Genomic DNA, 20,077 nt, shown 5'->3' with positions numbered 1-20,077 from the left:
GCAATACTGTGACTTGTGTACATAACAATGCGGACAGCAATACTGTGACTTGTGTACATAACAATGCGTACAGCAATACTGTGACTTGTGTACATAATGCGTACAGCAATACTGTGACTTGTGTACATAACAATGTGTACAGCAACACTGTGACTTGTGTACATAACAATGCGTACAGCAATACTGTGACTTGTGTACATAACAATGCGTACAGCAATACTGTGACTTGTGTACATAACAATGCGTACAGCAATACTGTGACTTGTGTACATAACAATGCGTACAGCAATACTGTGACTTGTGTACATAACAATATGTACCGCAATACTGTGACTTGTGTAGATAACAATGTGTACGGCAATACTGTGACTTGTGTAGATAACAATGCGTACAGAAACACTGTGACTTATGTAGATGACAATGCGTACAGCAATACTGTGACTTGTGTACATAACAATGTATATGGCAATACTGTGACTTGTGTAGATAACAATGCGTACAGCAACACTGTGACTTGTGTACATAACAATGTGTACTGCAATACTGTGACTTGTGTACATAACAATGCGTACAGCAATACTGTGACTTGTGCAGATAACAGTGCATATGGCAAGACTGACTTTTCTATATAACAGTATGTATGGCAAAACCATGACTTGTGTTGATATGATAACAAAGCATATAAGACTGTGACTTGTGCAGATCTATAACAATGCATATGGCAATATTGTGACTTGTGTGGATAACTGTGTGCGGCAAGAAAACGCTGATGGAAAGTATGCTCAGAATGAATGTTACACACACACTCACACACACACACACACAAATTATAGCATATGGCAATGCCATTACTTGTTTAGGCAATACTAACATGGCAAGAAATCACTGAGGAAAAGCATGCTTGGAATTAATATTACACACACACACACACACATACTCGCAAGCACACACACACACATATTCATCTATAAACAACAACGTTCAAAAATGATTTTTGATTTTCTTTTATATATTCTTTTTCAATTTGCAAAACAGAACAAATATGAATACATCAATCCATACACCAATTTGTATGTATCCATACTGGAAATAAGTACATGCGAACCAACACACCCGTGTATGAAAATTATAACCCTTGGCATTTCAGTAAGTCTTCGTGTTGGTGCTTACATATAGAAAGAAAGAGAGGGTGAGACAGAATGAGAGACATACTGAGAGAGACAGAGACAGACTGACACACTCAGATGCACACACAGAGAAAAAGAGACATAGAGAAAGTGACAGTGACTGAGAGAAAGAAGGCATTCCAATGGCATAAAACGTATGAGCATTTTTACAATACATAGTCACAGACACAATGTTACCACTGAATCATTGGCATACCCCCCAGTCCCCACTCCTCAATCCCCAACTCCTTTATGAAACACTGTGATATAATTTCCATCCACATTCATTTTCCAAACTACAGTTGAATAAACTTTGTGAGTTGCCACTGTCATCTAGCAACTGCCATCGGAATCAAATATTTCTAATCTTTTGTTGCTTACACAGTTATTGTCCAGCCGACTACACAGGGCCATATCAGGACTGAAAAACTACATACTGATCCCACGAAAATGGGTAAAAAATTAAAAATGTTTTCAAAATGCTGGAAAAGAAAATCAGGCACAAGTCAAGTCATATTCACTTACATAAAGCTCACATAGGACATGCCTCTGACATTGACCATTCTGTCAATTTTTCTGCGGAGGAAAAAATAAAAGAACCTGAACCTCAACATAATATTAATAATACATAACAATAATACAAAACACATCATCCAGAATAACTGGCATAAAAAATAAAATAAAATAAAATTGCCAACCTCCCCCTCACATGTCCTGGGCACAAAAAGAATACACCATTAATGTAAGAGAGAAAAAACAATGTGTACCATTGTGCTGTATTACATATGCAAATGTACTGCTATGCAGTGTACTATTGAGTAGTGTACCATTATGCACTGTACTACTGAGCAATGTACCACTGTGTAGTGTACTATTGAGCAATGTACAACTGTACCAGTACCAGTGTTCCGTTGTGCAGTGTTGAAGTGTACCGTTGTGTAGTGTAAAGTTGTACAGCATTGAAGTGTACTGTTGTGCAGTGCAAAGTTGTACAGTGATGGAACGTACCATTGTGCAGTGTAAAGTTGTACAGCATTGAAATATACCATTGAGCAGTATAAAATTGTACAATAATGGAATGTACCGTTGTGCCGTGAACCATTTTGCTGTGTTGTCGTCACTTTTTCACACAGATTCTTTTAAACTTATCATTTTGATCCAGATAGAATTTCTTCCCATCAATAACAAGATGTTCAAACACTATCAAGCACCTCTGTCCATTGCTACAAGCATTTATTGAATATGGTGACAACTTTCTTCTTACTTCACACACTCAAAATGAAAAGTCCTTCACATCATTTCCTTTCAATTTCCTTTTCTTTGAGAACACTGATTTGATTCTCATAAAATCAACAACAGTATCTGGTGATAATTGGGGAGTCATGTTTTCCGATCAAAATGGTGAACCACACCAAACTGCACCTCGTTTGATAACATCAACTTGTCGTTTATGAGTCCTGAACAATACCCTCACGGTCCTCAAGAAGTCTCCTCTTACATCCGTGAAAAATGTGACTGTTCCACTTGGATCTACTTTCTAGGTCATCTGGTTTCTTTTTTTCTTTTTCTTGGTTCCTTTCTTTGATTCTTTTATAATATTTACAACACATGAGGAAACAACACAAAGGAAATGAAGAAAAAACATTAAAAAAACAAAAAAACAAAAAACAAAAAAAAACAGGAGACAATCAAGAACAACAATGACAATGGGGAAAAAATGACATTGCTCAAAGAATTACAAATCAGAAATATGATCATGCAAATAAATCATGTGAAGAAAACAATCACCTTAAATATATGCATCATTGACCATCCATCCAACCACAGTGCATCACAATTTATATCACATTATTTACACAAGTGCATGGAGTTAACCCATCAGTTCAGCATTGGTTCTCATCAAGAGATGGAGAGAAAGATACATGTGTGCACACTGTGTGGACAGGTGTGAGGTTTCTCTCCTGTGTGGGTCAACTGATGTCACTTTAGATCACTGGATTCAGAGAAACCTTTTCCACAGTCTGTGCACACGTGAAGTTTCTCTCCTGTGTGGGTTCTCTTGTGTCCTTTTCAGTGACCAGTCTCAGAGAATGCTGCCCCACAGACATCACAGACATAGGGTATGTCACCTGCATGGACTGACCTGATGTTAGTCTGTTAAGCGACTTGAATGATTAAAACTAGCATCACAGTGTGGTCACCTGTAAGGTTTTTCCCCTGTGTGGATTCTCCTGTGTGTCTTGGATTAAAAGCCTTACCGCACACGTTGCACACAAACTGTTTTTGACCAGTATGAATCAACTTCTGTCTCTTCAAGGTACAAGCCTGATTAAAAGCCTTACTGCACACTTAACACACAAACTGTTTATGACCAGTATGAATCAACTTGTGTCTCTTCAAGGTACAAGCCTGATTAAAAGCCTTACTGCACACTTAACACACAAACTGTTTATGACCAGTATGAATCAACTTGTGTTTCTTCAAGGTACAAGCATGAGTAAAAGCCTTACTGCACACTTAACGCACAAACTGTTTATGACCAGTATGAATCAACTTGTGTCTCTTCAAGGTACAAGCATGAGTAAAAGCCTTACTGCACATGTCACATACCAACTGTTTACGACCAGTATGAATCAACTTGTGTTTCTTCAAGGTACCAGCCTGAGTAAAAGCCTTACTGCACACGTCACACACAAACTGTTTATGACCAGTATGAATCAACTTGTGTTTCAAGTTACAAGCATGATTAAAAGCCTTACTGCACACTTAACACACAAACTGTTTATGACCAGTATGAATCAACTTGTGTCTCTTCAAGGTACAAGCATGAGTAAAAGCCTTACTACACACGTCACATACAAACTGTTTATGACCAGTATGAATCAACTTGTGTGTCTTCAAGTTACTAGCCGCAGTAAAAGCCTTACTGCACACGTCACACACAAACTGTTTATGACCAGTATGAATCAACTTGTGTTTCTTCAAGCAACAAGCAAGAGTAAAAGCCTTACTACACACGTCACATACGAACTGTTTATAACCAGTATGAATCAACTTGTGTGTCTTCAAGTGACCAGCCTGAGAAAAAGCTTTACTGCACACTTCACATACAAATTGTTTATGACCAGTATGAATCAACTTGTGTGTTTTCAAGTTACCAGCCTCAGTAAAAGCCTTACTGCAGATGTCACACACAAACTGTTTATGACCAGCATGAATCAACTTGTGTCTCTTCAAGTTACCAGCCTCAGTAAAAGCCTTACTGCAGATGTCACACACAAACTGTTTATGACCAGCATGAATCAACTTGTGTCTCTTCAAGTTACCGACCCGAGTAAATGCCTTTCTGCACATGTCACACACAAACTGTTTATGACCAGTATGAATCAACTTGTGTCTCTTCAAGTCACCAACCTGAGTAAATGCCTTTCTGCACATGTCACAAACAAACTGTTTATGACCAGTATGAATCCACTTGTGTCTCTTCAAGTGATCAGCCAGAGTAAAAGCTTTACTGCACACATCACACATAAACTGTTTATGACCAGTATGAATCAACTTGTGTCTCTTCAAGGTACAAGCATGAGTAAAAGCCTTACTACACATGTCACATACGAACTGTTTATGACCAGCATGAATCAACTTGTGTGTTTTCAAGTTACCAGCCTGAGTAAAAGCCTTACTGCACACATCACACACAAACTGTTTATGACCAGTATGAATCAACTTGTGTCTCTTCAAGGTACAAGCATGAGTAAAAGCCTTACTACACACATCACATACAAACTGTTTATGACCAGTATGAATGAACTTGTGTGTCTTCAAGTTACCAGCCAGAGTAAAAGCCTTACTGCACACATCACACACAAACTGTTTATGACCAGTATGAATCCACTTGTGTGTCTTCAAGTGACCAGCCTGAGTAAAAGCCTTACTGCACACGTCACACGCAAACTGTTTATGACCAGTATGAATCAACTTGTGTATCTTGAAGATACCAGCCCGATTAAAACCCTTACTGCACACATCACACACAAACTGTTTATGACCAGTATGAATCAACTTGTGTCTCTTCAAGGTACCAGCCTCAGTAAAAGCCTTACTGCACACGTCACACACAAACTGTTTATGACCAGTATGAATCAACTTGTGTGTCTTCAAGGTACCAGCCTTTGTAAAAGCCTTACTGCAGATGTCACACACATGGCGCCTGCTCTTTTTCTCCTCACTTTCCTTGTCAGTGTTATCATCAAATTTGTTGTTTTTTCTCTGCACAATGTTTCTCTTGTCAAGGTCAGCAACCTTTTCCACATTCATTTTGCTGTAGTTACCAGCATCACAACTACTAGGTGTGGAGGGCACAGGTGACACAGCATGCAGTTTCTCACCATGAACATGCATCAGATGTAGTTTTAAACTGTTGAATAGAACAAAGGCAGCAGAACATCGCTGACACACATGACTTCTGTTCAGGGACAGCAGTGACCCAGAAGTGTTGGCAGACTTGTGTAGAGGAGTTCTGTTCGCTCCAGACACTGACAGCTGAGGTGTTGTTTTGTCAATGACTGAGGAATGAAGTTTCACTAGTTTCTGAAATGAAAAATCAGTTTTGATAACCACTGTTAACAGTAAATTGAGTAATACAAACACAACCAATACACAATGTGCTTTTCCAAGGCACACAATGTGCTGTTCCAACACACACAAAATTGAGGCAAGGCCTTCAAGACTCACACATATATAATACCCACTGATTTGAACAAGTGAATTACAGCACTGGAATAAAAAGGACACTGTAAAGCCCGTTCTTAACCAAGCCAACACTTTCTTGGGCCACATGTTGTTCTACAACAATTTGCGTATTAACCGAGTATGTTCCAACTAGTGTTGCAACACTTGTATTCTCCAACTCAAGTTGTGGTTCTTAACCGCCAGTTAATGATATGCATACTTGTGTAGAAGACGTCACTTACTCGGTTACTAAACAAAATGGCTGCCTCCGATAGCGATTTTAGCGATGCAGAAGATTTTGCTGGGATTGTGCTGGTGCATGGGCTTTTAGAGTGCGTACAGCAGCGAGAGAAGGAGATGAGCAAGAGGAGGAGAAAAGCAACAATGCCCTACGTTCTTCAACGCCATGAATTCGGCGCCTACCATTCGCTCGTACAAGAACTGGCAGAACAGGTAAGCACGTGTTTTTTTCCTAGCAAGTTTGACGGAAACAAAGTTGCTACAAGGAATTTCGCCGATTCAAATTAACAGGGGGCAGCAGAACAGTATTAGCACTTTAACATCTCTCAGATTCATTGCTATTTTATCTTTTCTCTCCATGTAATATACCGTGCTTCCAAGCCATTTTTAGGCCTAATGATTGTGATATCAAGGTAGAATTTTATATCAATTAATACTAATAGAAGTTCTATGCAGTTGTCACTTATCACTGTATTTAACAAAAGATTAAGTCTGTGCATGTGTAAGTCTGCGTGTGCGAGTCTGAGACAAAGAGAGTGTATGTGTTTGTGTGTATGTGTGTGCGTGCGTGTATGCTTGTGTGTGTTTGAAACACAGAGAGAGAGAAAGTGTTACCTGCCTGTAGTTACTTTATTATGTAGTGTAATAACTAAATAAGGAAGAAGAAAAGTAGTACAGTGTGAACTGAAAACATTGACAACAGAAAATAATCCTGTTGAATGCTTGTTACTACTTTTTTTAGGGGGTGGTGGGGGATGGGGGATGAACATTGTAACTTTGGTGATTCTCCAAATAAGAAAACCTGCTTTATAATGTCAGTAATTGCACTTTTTCTTAAACTCAGGCCAAGATTATGCAAATCATACTTTGTTTTGTTTTTTGCCTCTATGATTGAGGTACTGTTTTGCCTGGAATTTCATTTATAATTATTTGCTTGCATGTAATATTTAAGCTACATGGCAGAGCATCCACCATTCAATGACATTTCAAGAACTCTTTAATTTTTTTTGTAATGCACTGTCAGTTTTATTTATTTATTTTTAAAAAAATTTATTCCAGGATCCAAAATATTTATACAAGTTCTTGCGCATGAGTGGCCCAACATTCGATGAACTGCTCCACCTGGTTGGCCCTTCCATCCAGAAACAAGACACCAACTACAAAGTTAGCATTGCACCTGAAGAGCGTCTTGCTGTTACTTTGAGATTTCTAGCCCAAGGTATGCTATATATTTTCAATTTTTGTCTTTCAAACTGGTCAATATCTTATGTTGGAGGTTGTGTATTTTCCGCAACTTTAAAAAAAAGAAGGAAATTTTAACAAGGACCGATTTCTTCTAATTTCTTCTTCTTATACAGGCTATCAGCTCCTGTAGCCACCTCAAATCTTAGCATACAACTTTTACAAGTCAATACATATTGCTTGAAAGATGTATTAAATATTACAATAAAGTAGGTTTCATAGTCATCTTGAAATAGTTAAAATTGTTCAGTTTATGTGCATGTGTGCCTGCATACACAGTGCATGTTTGCATGCTGCACACATATAGACATGTCTATGTCTATGTGTGTATTTGTGTGTGTGTGTGTGAGAGAGAGAGAGAGAGAAGAGAGAGATTGGCCTGTAACTAGCAAAATTTTTTTTTAACATGGTATTTATCGTAAGACACTGAAGATCCCATACAAAAATGTTTACCTGACCTTGTTCAACTTTCAGTGTGATACTTTTTTTTATTTTGAGGCAATATCAGTCTCGAGCTGTTGAGAGGAATGCAACTGTATCTTATCTCATTTTATGGCATCTGCCACATTTTATCTCATCGACATCTTATCTTATGGCATCTGCCACACTTTGGACTTACTTACACTTAGCGCCGTACACCATACTCGTATGCAATATATTCAGCATGTTAATTGAGCAACAATGTCATCTGCTTATTACAGGTGGCACATACGCATCAATGTTCTTTCTGTTCCGCATCCCTGTGGCAACTCTGGCATACCTTATTCCAGACACGTGTGAAGCTATCTATGAAGTCTTGAAGGACAAGTACCTAACGCTAAGTTTTATATAATCTGATTTGTCCCCCTGGCATAATTATTTGCCTGTGAAATAATCTCATGATGATTCAAAATTTGAACGTTTTGTTGCAAATATTATTTAGCTTAATTTTCCAATGAAATTTGAGTAAACTACCCATTCTCATTTTAAACCAAAACCCCTATGTGTTTTTACCCTGTGTCTTGTTGGGTATTAAACCTAACTAAACATGTACTTTTAAACAGTCAGTTTAACTTTTTTTTTTTTAAACAGTTTCTTTTAACTGTTGTCAATAAAACTACATTTCAGACCAACCAAACAGTTAAAAACAGTTGGGAAGAAATGTACAACCTACAATTTCAAAGTATTACATGTATGAATGTCTTTCAATATCCTGTCATGTACTGTTAAACAGCTATCTGCTGTTTTCAGGGATATCAGTTAATAAGTATAAACTTTGTCAGTCACAGAAAATCAGAATACAAAGCACAATCACACATCAAATCAGTTGTTATTATAATCAAATCATTTATTATAAAAGCAGAGCTTTGCAACTTAAATTTTGCTGTCATTTTAACTTAAATAGCAAATAAAAATTTTGAAATACAACATGAACATGACAAAAAAAAAAAAAAAAAAAAAAAAATCCATGCATAGCACAACATTCTCAGTAAGTTTAAATATTTGCTTAATCCATCTTTCACCTATTACCAGCATACTGAGCTCTTGACACACCTCTGTATCTCATCTTTTTTTTTTTGTAAACACAATAAGTTTGGGGATGTAAGTATTTTCTTCCATGTTCAGTAAACTGAACAGTCTGAACCAACAATTAATATTACTTCCAAAGACAAATAACAGAGAAGCAAAAATGATTAAAAATAAAAGATACAACATGAAGACATACAGCATAAAAAAATAAAATAAAAAAAACCATAACAGGACAACAAGCTTGTTGCCGAGTGGCAAACATGTCTATCTTCTTGTAAATTCATGCATGCTTTTGTCCCCAGTGTCCACACATTTAACACATTAAATCCAAAGGCACTAAAAAAAATTTTTTTTTCTCATATGTACCCAACCTACCTCTTCACTGTCAGTGTCAGTGACATATTCTTCTTTGTATACAGGCTATCAACTCCCTATTCATATTCTTCTTTGTATACAGGCTATCAACTCCCTATTCATATTCTTCTTTGTAATTGTATACAGGCTATCAACTCCCTATTATCTATTGTATTACATTTCTAAAACAAAAATTGTATTCCGGTGTCAGGCCTTAAAATTTACTCAATATTACTATGAGGTCTTATAATGGACGGGCCTTACAAACTGAGCAATTGTAATTCTAACACAGAAGGGAAATGTCACAGCAGGAGGGGTACTGTAATGGGAGGATATAAAGTTATGTAATGGAGGGTACTACTATATGACTAGATTTAAGAACAAAGAACATAGGCAAAAAAGCTTGTTCATTAATTCAGATGTGCTACAATTTTTGACTCGTAAAACAATGACTGGCAAAAAAAAGTCAGGATTTGGGTTTGGGTCACAAACATATTATAATAAAAGAATGTTCATGCACCTGTTATTCATTATTACATTTTTTCACCCTTTTTAGCACAGTTATTGTACAAAGGAAAAGCAAAACTTTATGTCACTGTAACAAAAAATATTATGTGACTAGAGCAAGAAAAAAGATGATGGATAAACATAAATCACTTAGACACTGAAATCATATGATTTAAATTTTGATGAAATTGTCAATCAACTGACTTATACAGACAGGTATGTGGCTTACGCAGGTGCCACACACACGTGCGCACGCACGCACGCATGCACACACACACACATACACACACACACACACACACACACATACACACACACACACCAAATCAGTGATAGACTGTTGACTAGAACAAGATCAAAAAGAAACATAACACTAAAAAGTAAAATGATGAAAGAGAAAAACTGAAATTAATGATTCATTTCCTGCGTGAGGGCATCCCAGACTATCATTTGTAATTCTCTTTTCACTTGGAGTCGGCTCATTTCATTTTTTATTTTCCGCACATCACCTAGAAGGCTCATAAAAAAATGATAGTCTGCATCTTTGTCATCTTCTTTGGCTCTCTTCGCCTCCTTCATGGTTTGGATTAAATCCCTGGTGTCTTCAAGTAGGCTCGAGGTCAAGGGATCATTGCTGGCAGGATCAGATCCCTTCCTGCCCAAAACCACTCTGGCTTTCTTTACTGGAGGTGTGAGACTTGGTGAGCTCACACCCGTGCGCATCCTTTCAGGCGCTGTAATATCACCAGTCAGATCAACTGTACTGGTGGATGAGCTGCAACCAGGTGTAATGCGCCCGCCTGTGTTCTTCTCCGGCATCTCAGGGTCAGCGCATGATACCGACGAAGTGCTAGCCGGGCTGCAGTTGTAGCTCTTGTGCACTCTCCTGGTCAGTTCCACAATGTCAGAAGCCGGGTAATCCAAGTTCTGCAAACCCAAAGGTTAAATTATTGTATGTACATTATGTATTTGTCTTGTTTCAGACACCTGAAACGGAAGATGAGTGGCGAGCAATTCAGGACAAGTTCTTCCAGAAGTGGAATTTTCCACAATGTATTGGAGCCATGGATGGGAAGCACATCCGAATTCGCTGTCCTCCGAATGCTGGCTCCAGTTTCTACAACTACCAAGGGTTTCACAGTATCGTACTTTTTGCTGCTGCCGATGCCAAATACAAATTTTTGTACTATGAAGTTGGAGCACCTGGAAGAGTTGGTGATGCCACAATTTGGAACTCATCTAAATTGAAGAGGAGCCTTGAGGGGCAACAGCTGCAAGCACCACCTGGGATAACTCTACCAGGAACCAATGTCAGAATTCCTAGTCTAATAGTGGCTGACTCGGCATTTGCTCTATCACCAAGCCTGATGAAACCATACCCAGAGCGAGGAATAGATCACACTAAAAAGGTGTTTAACTACCGACTGAGCAGAGCTCGTCGGATTGTTGAAAATGCTTTCGGGATCTTGGCTCTATGTTATGTAATGTAATTTAAAATGACCAAGGGTATTTATGAATAAACGCTTTACCTAACAAAAGTAACATGATCTCTAAGCGCATAATTTTGTGGTTGTTTAATGTTACACTTACAGTATCAGTAAAAGTAATAAGATTAAGAAATGATAAGGAAATTACTAACAAATGTCAGTGAAAAAAACACAAATGGCAAACATGCTCTAGCAAACACAAAGGCATGTTCCTATTTGCACTCATACATGCATCAGGCACACACAGGTGAACACACATGCACTCACACACACACACACACACACACACACACACACATGAACAAGCATGCACACACATACACACACTCACACAGACAAACACTCAAATTATACAAAAACAAATCTATGCATGAAACATATAACATTTCTAGTATAAATATATTATTGAAATAAGCATGAACCACATATGCATGCTCCTTCACATGCTCCACCCCTCGCACATGACATTTTTCATAATTTTCATATGGAGATAAGCATAATTATGATAATATGAACCACATATATGCCACTAGGTTTTCACATACTTGCTTACCCCATATTTCTCATAAAGTTATATAATATACTAGGCATGAACCATACATGCAAGCCCCTTCACATACCCCCCTCCCTCCCACATGCATAAGAGATCATATTCACTCCTACCCCTCCCCTCCCGAACATTTCTCATTTAATTATTTATTATATGAAAATAAGCATGAACTACATGTATACATGTGCCTTCCCATACTCGCTTCCACAGCCTACACCTCTACCAAAAACACAGACACTCACACACACATTATATATAATACATGAGATTTGACTGAAACTAGGTTCTTGTTTTTTTTTATGTGAAAGTCAAAACCTTCATGTTCATAATTTATGTTCAAATCTCTTCCTATTTCAGCAGCACAACACTAGATCAGTAGATGTGAAAATTGATGGATTATCTCGACTTGCCTGAAAGATATCCTGAGTCACATGACACTTCACATACACAATAATAAATGCTCATGTATTTTCATGGATCCAGCAAAAGGCCTCGTCTACTCAAACAAATCACAGCCCCAACCTTAACTATATTTCATTCTTTAAGAATTTCATAAAAGAATCTGCAATGTCTCTCTGAGATTATGCCATTCTCATCATACAAAATGACACATGACAAACTGCCGTTTACAGTTTACTAGTACTGTGATATTTTGTACAACTCGTTTTCACCAAGCCCTACTTTCTGTACTTACTGCGCTCTCTCTCTCTCTCTCTCAGAACAACTGTTTTCAACATCAAAACGTGAAACTATTTTTGACGTCATAGAAAAGCCTTGGAACAACCCTTTCTTCCAATTTTTAATCAAAAAGGCCTTCGTGTAAATGAGAAAGTAGAAACTTGACGGGGGTACTCAGTAAAACACTTACCTGTAGTCCATCCTTGGGCGAACGTGTCGCTGATTTCCTTCAAGGCAGCGTGCCTGGCATTTTTGTTTTTGTAGGCAGGATCCCTACAATCCCACAAACAACGAAAATGGGCCCACAAGTCAATAAAAGCACTTGTGGTAGTGGAATCGGTCTCGATGTTGGTGATGTCAGCCATTTTGTACTTGCCGGTTGCTAATTTTGTTGACCAATGAAAACGCAGCAACACAAAAGTTGTCAGAGCAGGACTTGCCAACACCGAAAGAGTTGGATAACAGTGTTGGCTGAGCTTGGCACACCGTGTTCCCCGACAAGTGTTAGCGCGGTTAAGATGCAACACTGTTAGAAGTGTTGTCAAACATGGTTGTCCAAGCAAGTGTTGGCTTGGTTAAGAACGGCCTTAAGTAGACAAACTTGTCCACCTCCTTGATGTTCTCTTGGTGTAGTTGCACTGGATCTTGCTTCTTGTTGTTGACCCTCATGACCTCTGTTTTCCCAATGTTGATTTGGAGTCCAGTCTTCTCAGCTTCTTCTGCCACACGACATAGTTTCTCCTGCGCATCTTGCTGCCTGTGGGAGAGAAGACTTATGTCATCTGCGAAGTCTAGGTCCTCCAGCTGTTTAGTGAAAGTCCACTGGATGCCTGTCCTCCGATCTGCTGTAGACTGCCTCATGACCCAGTCAACCACCATCAGGAAAATGGTCGGTGAGAGCAAACAACCCTGACGGACGCCGGTTTGCACACTGAAAGGTTCCGTCAGTTTCCCGTCGTGGATCACTTGACAGGTGGTGTCTTCGTACATTTGCTGGATGATGGTTACAAACTTTGGTGGAAATCCATTGTGGTACATCAGTCTCCAGATGACATCTCGGTCGACACTGTCAAAAGCTTTTTAAAAGTTGACAAAGACTGTGTACAGGGGGGTCTGCCACTCCAGGGACTGCTCGATGATGATGCGCATGGTTGCGATGTGATCCGTGCACGAGCGATCTTGTCGGAAGCCTGCTTGTTCATCCCGAAGTGTCTTGTCCAAAGCGTTCTTCAGTCTCTCAAGAATGATTCTGCTCAGTACCTTGCCCGGAATAGACAACAGCATGATTCCCCGCCAGCTGTTGCAGGATGAAAGGTCCCCTTTCTTTGGCAGCTTTACAAGATGTCCTCTTTTCCAGTCTTTTGGCACTCGCTCCTGTTCCCAGATCTTGCAAAGGAGAGGGTGCAGCATCTCAGTTGAAGTCTGGATGTCGGCCTTCAGAGCTTCAGGTCGAATTCCATCTGGGCCGGCTGCCTTTCCTGACTTGAGGGACTTGATGGCCTTGACGATCTCGGTCTTGCTGGGAGGGTTGGTGTTGATGTCGAGGAGCTTGGTAGGTGGCGGGATGTCTGGTGGGGCGGGTGGTGCTGGTCGGTTGAGCGTTTCTTTGAAATGCTCCGCCCATCTTGTTCTCTGCTGTTCTTCGCCTAGGATGGTGTTTCCGTCTTTGTCCTTGACGGGCCGGCTTGGGTTGCTGTTTTTCCCGGAGAGTGTCCTGGTGATCTCATACAGGCGCTTCATGTTCCGCTGACCTGCTGCACTCTCAGCTTCTGCTGTCAGTTCCTCGATGTAGGTTCTTTTATCTTTTTTCGCACTTCGCTTTACTTGTCGGTTCGTCTCCCAGTACTGTGCTTGTAGCTCATGTCTCTTGGCTTGATCTTGCGTGCAGTTGATCTGGTCTTTCAAATGCTTCCTCTCAGTGATGAGTGTCCAGGTGTCTGTTGATAGCCACTCTTTGTGCTTCCTCGTTTTCTTGCCTAGGACTGTTTTGCAAGTTGTTGTCCAGGTCTCTCGAAGGCTGTGCCAATGTTCTTCTATTGAGTCCTCTGGGAGTTGGGAAAGCACACTGAACTTGTTCCTCAATTCAATCTTGAACTCTTCTGCTTTGAGTTTCTCCTTCAAGCTGTGCACGTTGTACTTGTGCGATGGTCTTGCGGCCTGGTCGTTGTAGGCCTTCAGCTTGGTTTTGAGTGCTGCCACAACCAGGTGGTGATCCGATGCTGCGTCTGCGCCACGCTTTACCCTGACGTCTTGCAGGCTTCGTCTCCACTTACGACCGATGGTGATGTGGTCGATCTGGTTCTCGGTCTTGCCGTCAGGGGAAACCCACGTGGTCTTATGGATGGTCTTGTGGGGAAACAAGGTGCCTCCAATGACCAGGTCATTGAAGGTGCAGAACTCCATGAAAAGTTCTCCATTCTCATTCTGTACTCCAGTGCCGTGTCTGCCCATGATGAGCTCTCTGTTTGTGTTGTCGGCGCCTACCTTGGCATTCAGGTCTCCCATGAGGATCTTCATATCTCTTTTGGGTGTCTTGTCTATGACTGCTTGGACTTGTTGGTAAAAATCATCCTTCTCTTCGATGACTGCCACGTTGGTAGGGGCGTAGCACTGAATGATGGTAACTTTCCTGCCCTTTGAATTGAAGCGTGCCGTGAGGATCCTTGGTGACATAGGCTCCCAGGACAGCAGTGCTCGTGTTGCTTCGGGTGTCATCAGCAACGCTACTCCGTGGGTGTGGGGTTGGCCTTCTTCCTGTCCAGAATGGATGATGGTGTCTCCACTCTCTAGTTGCGTTCTTCCTGATCCTGTCCATCTTGTCTCACATAGGCCTAGAATCTTCAAGTTGTACCTTTGCATTTCACGACAGACTTGAGCTGTTTTGCCTGTCTCGTATAGGGTTCTGATGTTCCAGGTCCCTATCCTGGTTTTGGCCTTGGTCGTCTATACCTTAAACACATACTGTCAGAAAAACTACTCTTTTTTATATAAACTTTCTAAATTACAACAGCTGTGTGCACTTGGTTGAAGAATAACTTAGAAGGAAAAGAAACAAAACCACAGCCCAAGATAGATTAAAAAATTTTTTTAAAAAGGAAGTATATATATGTGTGTGTGTGTGTGTGTGTGTGTGTGTGTGTGTGTGTGTGATAAGTGTTTATTACATATCTTGTAGAAAATATGAAGTACCCCAAACCAGAAGTTTTACCCACCTGGTTATCACCTGCTGGTCTGTTGTCTTCATCCTTCCTGAAGGTGGATTCAGATCTGACTGCATCAGGTCTCACCGTCATCATGATGTCTGTCGCTGCTTCAGTCTGCACATCACTGCTGGTGTTTGCTGTGACTGGTTCAGTCTTGATGACATCACTGCTGATGTTTGCCATGGCTGGTTCAGTCTTGATGACATCACTGCTGATGTTTGCAATGGCTGGTTCAGTCTTGATGACATCACTGCTGGTGTTTGCTGTGACTGGTCCAGTCTTGATGACATCATTGCTGGTGTTTGCTGTGACTGGTTCAGTCTTGATGACATCATTGCTGGTGTTTGCTGTGACTGGTTCAGTCTTGATGACATCATTGCTGGTGTTTGCTGTGACTGGTTCAGTCTTGATGACATCATTGCTGGTGTTTGCTGTGACTGGTTCAGTCTTGATGACATCATTGCTGGTGTTTGCTGTGACTGGTTCAGTCTTGATAACATCATGGTTTATGTTTGTGCTGATAGATTCAGTTTGGAACTGAACTTCTGATCTCTCACACTGAAAATGACACCTCACATTCCATGGAGTCACTGGTGAAGAAGACAAATGAACACAGGTACAGGATTCACATCTGATGTTCACATCCCCTTCTCTTTTGACTACAGACTGGAACTGGTGAAACACACCACTTGTTGCATCCTGATCAACTGGTTCAGCTTTAATACCTGGACCACTGTCTGTGTGTCTGTCTGTTTCAGACTTCATGACAGCAGCTGATGGATTCTGAGTGTCTGTCTCACAGGGTGTGGTGGCTGTGCTCACATTATTTTCAGGTGTTTCACACGTGCTACCTGCAACAGTTATGCATCAAATGTCAACTACATCTCTCTTCCTCTATCACCATCACATTCCCCAGATCCACCGTTCACACACGCACGCACGCATGCCACGCACGCACGCACACACATATCACCAAAAAAGCTCACCACAAATGCTTGAGACTCAATTAACAGTAACTGATTAACATTAAATCCATCAATCAATCAATCAATCACCTGAAATGGTCACAATCCAACTGACAGTGATTGCAAAACAAACAAAAAACACCACAAAAATAAAACACATCCACACAAATAATGAAATATACAGAAAGTGAAAGATATAGTGAATATGTCTAAGACTGGAATTGTACACATCTAGCACTATAATAGCTGTCACTGTGTGCTGGTTCAAGAACGATGATATGAGAGTGAATATGTCTAAGACTGGAATTGTACACAACAAGAATGATGATATGAGGGTGAATATGTCTAAGACTGGAATTGAACACAACAAGAATGATGATATGAGGGTGAATATGTCTAAGACTGGAATTGTACACAACAAGAACGATGATATGAGGGTGAATATGTCTAAGACTGGAATTGAACACAACAAGAACGATGATATGAGGGTGAATATGTCTAAGACTGGATTTGTACACATCTAACTCTATAATAGCAGTCACTGTGTGCTGGTTCAAGAGCGATGACACAAGGCTGATTCCTAGGACCTCACCAAGATGTTGTACACTGTCAATTGACTTGAAATTTTAATAATGATAACAGTGATAAAAAAAGAGATAATTTCAATAATAATAATGAACCATAGTAGTAATAATGATAATGAAGACTGATGCTCACACATCCCAGACAGGGAGTTTGTGGAGTTTACAATAAAAAGTTATACATATAAACATATTGTATGCATCAGGTACACCATACAAAACAAGTGTGAGGTGAGTGAGTGCACACACTAACACATAAACTGCATATGTACACACACATGTCCATCATAACTTCTAGAAGAAAACGAGTCAATAAGATGGTAGGTACAATGAAACATTGGAAGAGTGTGTTTTGTTATACTTTTTAAAAACTAAACTGTACTGTGGAATCCATATAAGAGATTGAGAAAGGCAGTTTGTTCCATACTAGTTACTACTGGGCCAAGATAAGAAATGTCATGAAATAAAAACGGTGAATGTGCAACTGACCTGAACACTGATCCTGTGTCATCCACAGTGGTCCTGTTTCTTCAGCCACATCAATCTCGATCTTCACCTCTGACATTGCCTGCTGATCAGGGGATGCCATTTGGTCACAATGTCTGAAAGCATGCATGTATCACACATGTAGTTAAGAATTTAATTTCAGAGTGTGTGTGTGTGTGTGTGTGTGTGTGTGTGTGTGTGAGTGAGTGAGTGCGTGCATGAGCGCGCACACATGCATCTGTGTGTGTGCATTAGCACACTGCTGTTGGTGTGTGCCAGTGGCCTATTTTCTTTCATCTTTTTATTTTTCGACTTCTGTGCATATTTCCCTGCACTGTATTTTGATGTATATATCATATCCTTTTAAGAATTAAGAAATAAAAATCCTCCAGGATAGGATGTTAGTATGTGTGTTTTGTGTGTTTGGATCAGGTCAGGGGCACAGCCCTTGCCTCTGGTACCATGTAACCCAGTACTACCTGCCGCATGTGAAGTCTCCCAACGACAGACCAGGCGGAGGAGGAAACCTTTCCCAACGGCTGTGAAGGCGGAAGAGGTCACAGGTTGAATGACATGATGAACTGTGCCGCCAGGTCAAGCAAGAAATCTGGTGCTGAAGATGTGTTGCTAAAAAAGAAAAGAAATATATATCATAATTAAAATTCATATGTATCAGACAACACTGAATGTGTACCAAAGGTGTAGACTATGATTATAACCTTAATAACTGTATAATATAGTATGTACAGGCTAGTTACTAGACAAGAAATATGTATATAATTATATATAATAATATATATATATTATATATAATGTGCAGAAAATAGTAACAAATCCACAGATCAACAACAAAACTGGTCATTGACATCACTTCCTTTGGATCTCATCATTGTCTCTGTGCCTGGTAATTAATACCTATAATGGCAATAGAGATGATTCAAACTATACGGTATAAACTATAATGTATCTACCACAATGAACTGACAAGAGAAGACATATTCGTCACCTCGTATCGTCTTGGTTTGTTTAAAATATCACCAAGCGCAATAGGCTGAGCTTCAAGCGAAAAACAAATGCTGCACTGTAAGCTTTGTATGTAATATAAAAAAATCAACAACACCATGCATAACAAAGAAGACAATGCTATAAATTTTAATAAAACATTACATCCACACTTCTTCCCCTCCCCTCTCCACTGTCTGTGTGACTGGCGGAGTGAACGTCCACGCCTTGTTGTGAACATTAATCATTCCGTCTACAGGAGGAATATTGCCAACAACAAAAACAAACAGAATGATAAAAACTCGAATAACTTACATTTCACGAAATTCTATAAGAACTACAGAAAATAACAAGGATCAAATCTCGGCCTCTCTGTAAGTCGTACAAGGTAAGACAACTCTTATGGCACAAATGCCACTGCACAAAAACAGTCACTGGCTGTCTTTTTACCGAAACAGACCGGTCAAGACGAAAGTGTCAACATCAATCGATCGGGTTTTTGATGACAAACAGTGACACTAACACACCAAAAATAATGTGTCTCGTGTGTGTGTGTGTGTGTGTGTGTGTGTGTGTGTGCGCGCGCGCGCGCATGTACGTGTGTATGTGTGTGTGTGTGTGTGTGTGTGTGTATGCACACGCACACATCAACACTCCACCTTTCTCTTTTTTTAAATTTTAATGATTAATGATTAATATTTTTTTTCGTATACGTCTTTCATTGACTCCTTGTTGTTAATGTGGTTTCTTGACAACATCACATTGTTTGAAGATGACTATCCTCCGGGATGCAGAAGACATACAGATTTCAATTATGTTTCAGGTTCCTTTTATGTAAACGTGGACCTTTAGACAACACACCTTCTTCATTAGTAAATGAAGAACACAGATACTGGTATCATTGCCAAACAAACAATGCACATATTTCTTCAAAATAGAACAGAGTTTCTCTGGGCCTTCCCAAATGCATGTGTGTGCTTGGGTACATGTCTGTTGTACCTCTCTCTCTCAGTTTGAGTGTGTGTGTTGTGTGCATATCATAGGAGCTGTGAAATATGTGTGTGTGTTTCCCTCCACTTGCACATTTGTGTGTGTGTGTGTGTGTGTGTGTGTGTGTGTGTCTGAATTATGGGAGTTCAGGCATGTAGAAACGTGTGTGTGTGTGTGTGCATGTATGTGTGTATATGTGTACATGTGTTTTTCCGTGTGTGTGAATGTGTGTGTTTAACAGTGTATGTGTATGTGTTGGGATTTGTGTGCTTTTATGTGTAGTGTGGGGTCTGGGTACAGTTGTTTGCCAGTGATCTATTTTCTTTCATCTTTATATTTTTCAACTTCTGTGCATCTTTCCCTGCACTGTATTTTGACGTATATAT

At 39.8% G+C, this 20,077-nt stretch overlaps 1 protein-coding gene and 1 long non-coding RNA gene across 2 annotated transcripts; both read right to left on the bottom strand.

Annotated features, from left to right (window-relative positions):
- Positions 1-998: 998 nt before the first annotated feature.
- On the bottom strand, positions 999-15,983 carry LOC143277217 (uncharacterized). The gene is made up of 2 exons (XM_076582004.1): positions 15,677-15,983; positions 999-5,756 (listed from the first exon to the last, which is right to left on the bottom strand). Exons 1-2 carry the CDS (start codon positions 15,848-15,850, stop codon positions 3,933-3,935), a joined length of 1,998 nt encoding a protein of 665 aa, XP_076438119.1. The 5' UTR covers positions 15,851-15,983; the 3' UTR covers positions 999-3,932.
- A 4-nt stretch (positions 15,984-15,987) lies between these two features.
- LOC143277240 (uncharacterized) lies at positions 15,988-19,080 on the bottom strand. Its single transcript, XR_013053702.1, has 4 exons — positions 19,017-19,080; positions 18,179-18,326; positions 17,703-17,815; positions 15,988-16,518 (listed from the first exon to the last, which is right to left on the bottom strand). It is a non-coding gene; the product is annotated as an uncharacterized LOC143277240 (long non-coding RNA).
- Between the last annotated feature and the right edge of the window lie 997 nt (positions 19,081-20,077).

The sequence above is a fragment of the Babylonia areolata genome, chromosome 33 (assembly GCF_041734735.1).
Source record: "Babylonia areolata isolate BAREFJ2019XMU chromosome 33, ASM4173473v1, whole genome shotgun sequence".
Classification (NCBI taxonomy): Eukaryota; Metazoa; Mollusca; class Gastropoda; order Neogastropoda; family Buccinidae; genus Babylonia; species Babylonia areolata.
This window is presented reverse-complemented; position numbering and strand designations above follow the sequence as displayed.